Raw genomic sequence first — 11,393 nt, 5'->3', positions numbered from 1 at the left:
TAAGGATTAAATTATGAAGGCACACTCTTTAGGGCAGATTTTTATTTTCCTAGTGGAAGGGGAGATTAAACCACATGAGGTGGGAATAATGATGGTGTTCCCAGTCATTGTCCTGGGTCTTTTCTTGCTCTAGGTTTTTTTTTTCCTTCCCAACAATGTATATGATTGAGATTGGCTAAGAAAATGGTGAACCTAGCTCAAAGCTCATAGCATAGTGTATTGGAGGTTACTAAAAATGGTATCTCTTAAACATCAAAATGTTCACTTATCTAGGGGCATTAGTGTCTACAGGGCAAGTCATATCTGTCACAACTGAAGCTCAAATGAGTAAATAATTAACATCATTATTAGGCTAGCAATTTTTAGTATTCTAGATAAGGAACGTTCTCAAAGAGTAATATTGTACAATGATGCAATAGCTCACCCAGTAGAGAATCTAGAAATTGAGCAGTCTGGAGCAGTCCTTAGAGGTTAATAGAACTATAGGATATTACAATTAGAAGGGACTTTAATGATTGCTGAATATTGTCTCATTTTATATATGACCTCATGGTCAACCACACACGATTTTTAAACATGCAAAATTTTGATGAGACATATGTACATGTAAGTATGTGTTTATATATAAATACATGTGTATGTACGTATGGTGACAGCTAGATGGTTCAGAGGATAGAGCATTGAGCCTGAATTCAACTCTGACCTCAAATACTTACTAGGCAGGCAAGTCATTTAACCTCTGTTTGCCTTAATTCGCCGAATAAGGCAATGGCAAACCACTCCAATATCTTTGCTGAGAAAACATCATGGACAGTACGGTCTACAGGGTCATGAAGAGTTAGACTCAACTGAACCACAATAAATATATAAATATATATGTATGTAAACATATATACACATATTATACATATACACACATATCATACATATATGCAGTGTTTAGAAATAGAATGGAGATAGAGATAAAAATATTTCAAGAAATATTAGAATCTGTTCTGTCCTGAAAGTTCCTTTTTTATCTGTTATCATCTCCCAAAGGCGGGTTCTTAACTTTTTTATGTGTATATCATGAACCTATCTGGCAGTCTATTGATGACTCTCCATCTCTTCTTGGATAATATTTTTAAGTACACAAGAACAACAAAGGAAACCAAAAGGTTAATGAAAACAAAGATGTATTTTTCCCCTCCAAATTCATAGACCCCTTGAAATCTGTTCCAGGATTAAGAGAAATCTGGGTGGACTCTACCTGTGAACTCCAGGTTAAGAAACCTTCTCCTATAATCTCTTCCACATGTAGGACATCCCACAAATGATTCACCACTTAGCAAGACACAAAGAAGTGGTTACGTAGTGGGTTCAGAATTGCTTTTTATTTCAGTGTCTTTGACACTGAAACCTTAGGTCTGTTGTCTAAATTTCTGATTCCCTGTCTCACACTATCTTCTAGATGCCTTTTGGTTTCTAACTTCAAGCCTGCCTCCTGGCCCTTAACTCCTAGCCTTTTGTAATTTCCCATTGTGCCCACTCCAATTGTTTATTGCCTCTTTTTTGTTATTTATTAGTTTGTTAGTTAATTAGTTATATTATTTAGTTACATTATTATATTGGTTATATTAATTATTTATATTATTAGCTTTTCCATTTCTGAATTTCTACCATCTTTCCTTGATCCATCAACTGCCCATGGTTCTGGTGTGACAAGTATTTATTAAGATCCTTTTATATGGGGCAGCTGGGTAGCTCAGTGGAGTGAGAGTCAGGCCTAGAGACAGGAGGTCCTAGGTTCAAACCTGGCCTCAGCCACTTCCCAGCTGTGTGACCCTGGGCAAGTCACTTGACCCCCATTGCCCACCCTTACCAATCTTCCAACTATGAGACAATACACTGAAGTACAAGGGTTTAAAAAAAAAAAGATCCTTTTATATGAGAAGCAGTGTGGTATAATAGTTAGAATTGGCCATGTAGTCAGGAAGACTTGAATTTGTGTCCTAACAAAGAGCAGTAGACAAAGATTAAGTGGTAGACAAAGATTGGCTGGATGACCTTAGACAAATTATTTAAACTCTCACTGCTCTAAGCAGCTAAAGTTACCAAAAAAGCCTCCAAATTCACCAAACCAAAACATACTATGTTTTACTTTCTTTTTTCATTTTTTTGTTTGAGTTTTCTTCCAGAAAAGAACTAGTGCAGAAAAATGTCTTACATGATTGCACATGTAAAATCTATATCAGAACCCTCACCGCTGTAGGAAAGGAAGAAAAGAATTTGGGGATCAAAATTTAAAAATAAAAATGAAAGCTAAAAATTATTTTACATGTATTTAGGGAAAAATAAAATATAATAAAAAATGTTTAAGTCTCCAAATTAAAAATTCAATGTTCTTTCACCTGCTGCTGCCTCAGAGGAGCTGCAGCAAAATTAGTGGGCTACTTACGGAAAATGGAACATAGCCTAATTTCAGCAAAGGTATCATAAAAAGGTTCCCAGAAGTATTTGTAAGTCTTGAATTCTATCTTTAAGTTTTAGAAAAAATATTGAGAGGCATATTAAATAGAGGACCAGCCTTAAAATCAGGAAGATCCCAATTAGAGTCTCACCTCTGACACCTCCTGGTTCAATGGACTTCTCAGTGCTATGTACAATTCCCTAATATTATAAGTTTATGAGAAAATACTAACTTGAATTGGTAGAGGAAATTTCCTATACCAAATCACAGATCTGATCACTATCTCATGGATATACTTATTTCTGTGCTAGGCAGTATTTTATAAAATATAGGAGACACCGCCCTGCCTAAGAGAAGTGTACAGTCTAATTAGAAAACCAAGATACATCCATAAGAAGTAATGAGTGAACCAAACATTCAGTACTGGTGGCCGACTTCTTTGATCTTTAAACCATCTGTGTTAAAGCTACTACAAGAGGGCTTTAGCAAAGCCAAGGCCTTTAGGGTCCTTGGCTTTCAATCCTAGAAGCAGAGTTGATAGAAAACTCAAGAGCAGGAATGCTAGGATAGTCTAGCAGAGGCAGCATATGTCAGACAAGTCAAACCATTACCTACTTTGACCACTGTCTCTGTTCAGACCTTGATGGAGACAACTCAGGACTCTGAACCCAAGAGCCTTGGGAAGAGCTGTGCCCAGTGAATCACCACATATGGTTCTATTGTATCTGCCAGAGCCATTAGTAAAAGGAAAACTAATGGTGGAGAGGTCCTCTTTACTCATCACCACCAGGAACTACTGCTGACCAACTGCCACCAATAGGCGGATAGGCACTGGAGCCCTCAGGTGGCAGTATCCACCATAATATTATTCCTACTTTCAAACCAAATCTCACAACTCAGGAAAGCAACTCCTATGGAGAAAGGTCTAGCTATTCCTCCCAAATGCCAATCAACTATTTACCCACAGGGGAGGCAAGTCTGGAGATTTGCACAAGACACTCTAAGGGAAAACAGTAAATAGTATGTGCCAAGCAAGTCAAATTATCTCACCACAGTGAGTCCCATCTCCCTCAGACCCTCATGTGGACAGTGTAGGACCTAGGAATAGTGGCTTTAAGTAATGGCAATAAAGAAGAATCAACATCTGCTTTACCACTGCAAAGGACTATAGGAATTTTCCATGTAACTTTCAGCTGAAGCTTTCCATATGTGGTGTGTCTCCCCCAATTATAAGTCCCTTGAAAGAAGAGAATGTCTTACTTTCCTATCTGTATCTCCAGAGCTTAGCACTCTGCTATGGACATAGCACTTAAGCAATAATTCATTCATTCATTCAGAATGGGTCCTTCCTTTACCAACACAAATTGCAAACCATGCCTTAGTTTATGGTCTTCATGAGTAGCCATGTCTGAAAAAATAAAATATCACATGGTGGTCAACATTTTAGTGATGATCAACTGCACTAAGTTTTAATGCAGTTGACTTTTCTTTCTAGGAATTTATTCCTCTTAGTCAAAGAATTTAACTCTATACTTTGCCTTTATTTTCAAAAGCTTACAGGGCTTGAAAAAAAATGAGGAGGTGAAGGAAGTTATTTAGCCAGCTAAATTAACTCTATTGATTAATTTTGTGAAAAATGCTAGTCAGATGGCTCTCAAATTGTTATCTAAGGAATTTCTGATGAATGGAGTAGAGAAAAGCAACAGAATACAATAAAGATAAGATAGATGGCATGAACATCAAATTAGAGAAGGAGAGATACTAGTAATCTTATAATCTGGAAATGGTCCTGGTGATTCAGAAGGCCAAACAGACTGGGAGATGGAAGGCAAATTTATAAATCAGTAGCATCATTCATGAATTCTCACTGGAGGAAAGGTTAAGCTGATAACAACAAATTCATTAAAATCAAAATTGGAGGAAGAAATTCAAAGTATGAAGAGATGAAGGAGTAAAGTAGGAGTAAAATATTGTGAAAAGTAGAGAGAAGGAAGAGAGGGAAATAGAGAGGTGAAGCAAAATGAAAAGGGAAGGATAAGTATTGAGAGAGATAAAAAGGAGAAGGGAAAAGTATTGGGGAAAACGATTTGAGACAAGAAAAAAAGAGCCCAGAGAACTGGGTTAGGGAGGGGCCAAGAGGAGCCTTGGGTAGGAGGTGGGAGGAGAGAGATCGGGAAGGTAAGTATATAGTGAGAATAAGATAGAAATTGAGGATAATTGAAGGAAGAGATGGGAGAGATTGCAAATTCCGTAGATTAAGATGGTGGATTGCAATCTTGATGGATTTCCACATACTGATTTGAAATATCAATTAAAAAAGGTACCCTTCAGATTAAGTTATTGTTTGGGTAAGGCATCTGGCATTGTATTCCCTGCCATTTCTTAAAAGGGATTCTAAAAGGATTTGCTTTCTCTTGTTTCTCCAGTCCCAGGTTTGCATACTGACCTAAGTGGATGCCTAGCAGCTGGCCGTGTCCATCACTCAGCCAAGTCTGAGAATTCCTGATTATACTTAGCCCCTGCGGAGCTTGGAGCTCGGACAGTCCGTAGGAGGAGACCCTTGGTAACAAACCACGCTTTACAATGTAACCTGGGAGCGCATTTTCCTAGCTTTGCTTGGACAGAGATTTCTTTTCCCCCACCCCCTCCATCTTGGATTATAACCATGAAAGAGCTAGTCCACATTCCAGTCGTACACATCCTTGCCCTGGCTGCCTTCAGCCTGGCCGAGAAACTTCCAAAAGGTTGGTTTGAACAAAGTCATCTTCTTGCATCGTCACTGTTTGTGTGAGTGTGTGTGTGAGTGTGTGTAACAGCTGCAGCTCGTTAATGCTCTTGGTGGGTGTTGTCATTCTTGGGGTTGCGTGGGTGGAAGGGAGGGAGAAAAGGGAAAATGAAGGAAACTGTCTAAATAAGCATACCTGTTCTCTTTGCTTTGGGCTGGTATGGTGTCTTTTATTTATTTATTTGTTTGTTTATTTGTTTTTTCGTCCCACCACAAAAAGTCTGCTCACAGAATGGCTACTTCTTTTAGATTGCCTTGAGGAGGCAGGAGCAGGTGGACCCTCTGTTGATGTCGTTCTCTTGAGTGTCTGAATCAAACTTCAATATGGTTGGAAGTGGTTTTACAAATGGTTTGTTTTACAAAGGGTTAATCTTGGTATCTGGATATCTTCCTGGCTGCATTTAAAAGCCCGAAGACCCCGATTTGAACACTGCCTCGCGCACTTACTAGTTCTGGGACAAATCCCCTAACCTTAGTCTCAGTTAGCCTATCTGAAAAGAGGAAGTGATTGGATTCTGTTACCATTAAGACCTCTTCCAGCGAAGGGAACAAGCATTTATTATGTGCTGGAACTTTACAAATATGTCTTTGTCCCCTCTATTGATGATCCTGCCAGTTAGAGGAGTCCTTTCCTTAAACACTCATCCTCTGTAGTTTCTAATTCAAAAAATATCTGTACCCCAATCTAGTTGTATTTGCAAATAGGACTGCAGTTTGTGAAACAGAAATAAACCGTTATGAATATTAAACGTTAAGAACTTAAAAAAAAAAAAAAAAAAAAAAAAAAAAAAAAAAAAAAAACCTTGGTTGAGAATACCTTTTGAGTCAGGATCTGTGATTTGGCTGAGCGGGAGATGGCCCAAGTTTTTCAGGGCAGCTCAAATACACCGGAAATAACACCACCTCAGGGGAGAGGAAGGCAACTTAAGAAACTGATGAGCACCTGTTATACTAGCAAGACTGTCCACAGCCTGAAAATTCCTGGCGAGTGATTTGTCAGACTGGGGAAAGGGCTGGTTAGTATGTTGTGAAGTGCCGGAAGACCCTAATAATACCTCTGGTTTAAAAAATATATATACTATTCTGAAAGCAATTCATTTGGTGGCAGAAATAAGTACTTTGAGATGGTGAAGACTTTTGCAAAGATTGGGTGGGAGTCAATGAATACTAGAAAAACCAGATAAACAAGAAAAGCAAAAAAATTATGGAGTTTACTAGAAGCACAAAGTGAAAGGAATCTATTTTTTTAAAGATAGGATTTCCCTCATTTTTTTATTCTTAAAACTAAGAAAAAAGATTTTGTTTCCAGTTTGGAATACCCTATTTTACAGTACCCAATAAAATGAAAAGTAAATTAAATTAAATTACAAGTTAGAAGGGCTCAGCTCAAATCTTGACTCTGCCACTAACCTACCTGTTGACCTTTGGGGAAAGTCTCTTAAAGACTGACTCAGTTTCCTTGTCCGAAAAAATGGTATGGTTGATTTGTATAATTATTAAAAGGCAGGAAGAAGTTCTTAGTCATTTTGTGTGTTTATGTCATTGACCTAACTTAGGGTAGTCTGATGAAACCTTTAGGACCCTTCTCAGAATAGTTTTAAATGTGTAAAATAAATAGAATTGCAAAGGAAACCAATTATATTGAAATACACATGTAATATTTCCCCCATTCAAATTCAATCTATCTGTACAGAACTATGGATCCCAAACTAAGAATTGCTCTGAGGCCTCTTCTAGCCTATTAATTATATTAAGCAATTACTCTCTTGATCCTAATATCTGTATAGAGAAGGCAGAGAAGACTGAGAAAATGCCTCTACTATAGAGTTTCTACAGAAATGTTGGAGCTGAAAGATTAGGAATATAAATTGGACATAATCATCTTTCTGAAAAGTAACACTCATAATTAAGGCCCTCGTCTCAAATGTCATTCGTTCATCATACTATTTGTATAGGACCCAAAATTTTAAAATATAAATTCTTTCCCTCAGATAGATAGAGATTCAAATATGCGTCTGCTATGGATAATAATAGCTACAAATAATTTGTATTGGCCATGGCTCACTTTAATACTTCCTGAACTCTTTGCAGATGTCCAGTACCTGTGTGAACAGTGTTGAAGGCAAACATGTCTTATTTGTGCTATTTTAAATCAAGGAATTATCTAAAAAACATCCTGATAATATCTTAGTTTACATGTCACACACAGGATATCCAGTTATAACACAGGTCAGGAGAGGCCATGTTCATTTTTTTTAACTTCATAGATTTAACCAGGATTTAGTAACAGAGTTAAAATTCTAATTTTAGAATCCAGAAAGTTTTGATTTACAATTAATGAATTTTAAAGACAGGCTCCTTTTTATAAAAACAAATTATTTCCCCTTTGGGATTTTTTCAAAGGATAGGAATAAAATGGTGGTGCATTCTAACTTCATCAAAATATCAATAAGATATATTGTTTCTTTTGTTTTACTTAAAGGACATTTTGAGATGAAGTTTGGAAGAAGATTTCTAAAATATAAAAAAATTAGCAAACCACAAATTACTATACAAGTGTGAATAGGTATTTTAAATCTAAATCTCTCTGGACTTTTTATGCTTTCCCCATCAAGTTGCCCCCTCCAGCATATATCTTGTTTAAAAAAAAAAAAAGAAATATGTATTGTCTCTATGCATATAGCATACAATATTTTGAAAGCATTACCTCAACAAAATAGAAGTCCTTGAAGAATGTTTTATAGTAGGCAAGATAAAAAAAAGTCACTATTTTGCTATAATTGGTAACAGCTCTAATGTATGATCTAAAATTTTCATAATTATTTGCTTTCTAAATGAATATAAGGAGAATTGTTACTCGCAACTATATTTCTGGTATGATTTTTCTTTCACCTAATACTATAATTTTATGAGATTTGTAATAATAATTTGAATAGAATAGTAGTAGTAAAAGAAGAATATATTTTAAAATTTGTATTAATGAAATTAAAATTCTGCAATTATTAGAAGATTCTTTTCCATTATCCATTCATTTCTCTAATTGTCAATATACCTTTTCCATAATAGATTTATGGCCTTATTTTACAAAGGTAATCAAGAGCTATTGTCTTGTATTGGCACTAAATAGTCCAGTGTTAACTGATTTGGAGAGATATTTTCTATCCAAAATATTTAAAAGTATGAATCAGTACTGATTTCAGAATATATTTGATTCCAAATATTCAAAGTGAAAATTTTTCACAAGTGATATTAATTGATCTTAGACATATTTGGCAACACATCATAGTTTTTTTTTAAAATAGGACAATTTATTAACAGGATTCTTAATATGTTTGTTGTCCATAAACTCCCAAATCTGTAGCTAGATTTCAGCAGATTTAAGAACTTGAATGGGTAAAAATAAAAATTGCATCTTTTAAACATAAATAATTTCATTTACAATCTTGTTAATTTTATGATATGTATTTAAGAAAGTTCATACTCTTTTCCAAATGGCTAAAAGGGTTCATGACACACATAAAAAGATTAAAGAACCCTTGTTCTAATACTATGCTATGGCCCATGGTCAAAGTTTTAGGAAGAATATATTAAGAATACATTGAGCTCATTAATGGTCTAGCAAAAAAAAAATATGTTGCAATATTTAAGAGCAGTTATAATGGCAATATAATAAATGAATCCTGTGATCAATCCCCCATTTAAAAATTACCTCATTTGCTCGTAAAACTCTGAATTCTGAATTCTATTTATTTTGAATAAGTATTTTAGCACAAATTCTCATGTAATTCACTCATGTACACCCCCACCAGTTATTCAAACATAAGATATCTGACTAAGTCTGTGGGCCCAGCTGTCGATGAAACCCAGTACACCAAGTACTTAATGGATGCTTTAAATCTGTGTCCATTGAAAGAGTTACTCATTGTATGTTTGTGGAAACCCAGTTGCTATGAGTACTACAGACCTGAGGGAGACAGAAGGAAATAGATGAAATGTATCTTGATTTCTCTCCGTTACATCAGGTGGTAGAAAACAGACTTAAAAATGGTAAAGTATGAGGGTTTATAGTGCCAGGGATGGGAGAGCAGGATCATGACAGGCATCAAAGAAACACAACAGTCATTCAGGGAACTCATTCTGTTTGGGATGTGTCTGCAACTTGTTATCTGCAAATATTAAAAAAATATTTCGTGAATTAAAAAATAAAAGATAAGAGAATATGTTGTCAAGTCCTCTATCTATTGCCTCCCCAAATATGTCTCAATTTCATTTCTTCTTTTCTACTTCACTGGCATGACCTCAGTTCACCCCTTATGACTTTTCTCTTGTCTACTGTTTTCAACTGCTTCTGACATTACTTCTCTCCAATCTACCCCTCACCCTCATGCATATACTTCTTTTTCTTTTAAACCTTTATCTTCTGTCTTGGAATCAATACTTTGTATTGATGCCAAAGCAGAAGAGTGATAAGTTCTAGGCAATGAGAATTAAGTACTTTGTCTTGGAAGTATCTGAGGCTAGATTTGAACTCAGGATTTCCCATCTCCAAACCTGACTCAACCCTCTGAGCACCTAGCTGCCCCCAATGCTATACCTTTTAGTGTTTCACTCTGACCACATCTCTCCTCTAACCAAAAATCTCAGCTGGCTTCTGACTTACCTACCAAACAGACTTTTCAACTTGGCCTTCATGATTCAGAGATACTAAATTCAGAGTTAAGAGAGAGACCACAAAGGTCTTCCAGTCTGAGTTCTTCATTTTACTGATGAGAGACCTGAGACCTTAGAGTAGTGGAGTGACTTGCAGAAGTCAGATAGGTAATAAGTAGCAGAGCTAGAATTTGAACCCAGGTCCTCTGATTTAAAATTTAGTATTTTCCCCACTGTAATAGGCTGCCTTTTGCCTTTCTGGCCTCATGTTACAGCCAAATTCAATGACCTATTTTCCCCTATAATCATCTAACTTTTCTGTGCTGTGCCTTTTTTGTGCCTTCTCCTATGTCCAGCATCCCCTGTGCACCATCTCTAGCTATTAAAATTCCCGTCTCCATTCAAAGTCCTACTCAAGTGCCATTTTCTCTAGGATACTTTTGCTGATTGCCCCAGTTAGAAGTAATGTCTCTTGCCTCAACATCTTTTGCCTTTTCCTTTGCACTTATCACATTCTAATTATAATTATTTGTGCATATCCTTGTTACATCTTAAGATTCTCAAGGCCAGAGACTGCTGTTTTCATCTTGGTATATTTTTTCCCAGCTAAAGGCCTTACCATGTATTCATTCAACAAGCCTTTATTAAAGACCTACCATGTTCAGGGTGCTGGAACAGACCCTGAATGTTGAAACACAATAAAACAATATTTGTCTTAAGGAGATTATATTTTACTGAAATGAAACATCATATATGCAGAGAAGTCAATATAAAGAGACTAGGAAAGAAAAAAGCATTCATTAAGAATTTATTATGTGCCAAGCACTGTGCCACCCAATGGTCAAAGAAATAAAATAGCAGTGCAGTACATGATCGCAAAAAACTCACACTCTAATTGAAGGCAATGATACATGTAGGAAAATTGAGCTGCAGGGCAGATAACAAAGCCCAGAGCTTCTTAAACAAATCAGACAATGTTTGAGGGTTTGAAGGGCATAACAAAAGCAGATAACAAGGTCCAGAGTTTTCTTAGGATTCAGTGGCAGGCTAGATGGTGGTTTTCCATATTGCAGAAGGATATTTTTGGTGACTCTTCCTCATCCAAATAGTGTGTGAGTAGCCACATCCTCTACACAGGTTGGGTGGTCTATTATTTATTGGGAAGTAGAAAATGGATCTGAGGGTCAGAGAGGAGCGAGGATTCTGGTCCCAGAAAGAGGGGAGGGGAAATGAGGGTATTATTGTTCAGTCAAGAAGGGCTCCATTGGGCCCTTGGATACCCAGGAAAAGGGAAAGGAAAATATGTTTCCCCACTACTATTGTCTGTTCCTGTTGGAGCAGGGATGGTGTCTAGGCAATTTGGGCTAGGAGAGGGTAATTTTAGGGATAGGGCATTCTTAAAGGAGATGAGGAAAGGTCTCACAAAGGAAGCAACCCCTTGAACCAAAAGAAGTTAGAGAGTGGAAGAGATAGAAATAAGCAAGAAGTGCACTTCAGGTGTGGGGACAG

The 11,393-nt window shown here is 36.5% G+C and overlaps 1 protein-coding gene across 1 annotated transcript in view; it reads left to right on the top strand.

The window, feature by feature from the left end:
* Positions 1 to 5,114: 5,114 nt before the first annotated feature.
* The window catches only part of MUSK (muscle associated receptor tyrosine kinase), a 176,516-nt gene continuing 170,237 nt past the window's right edge, over positions 5,115 to 11,393 (top strand). The window contains exon 1 of the mRNA XM_044657347.1: positions 5,115 to 5,193. Coding sequence (XP_044513282.1) covers positions 5,115 to 5,193 — 79 coding nt within the window. The remainder of the gene's footprint in view (positions 5,194 to 11,393) is intronic.

This window comes from Gracilinanus agilis, chromosome 1 (assembly GCF_016433145.1).
Source record: "Gracilinanus agilis isolate LMUSP501 chromosome 1, AgileGrace, whole genome shotgun sequence".
In the NCBI taxonomy this organism is placed as follows: Eukaryota; Metazoa; Chordata; class Mammalia; order Didelphimorphia; family Didelphidae; genus Gracilinanus; species Gracilinanus agilis.
This window is presented reverse-complemented; position numbering and strand designations above follow the sequence as displayed.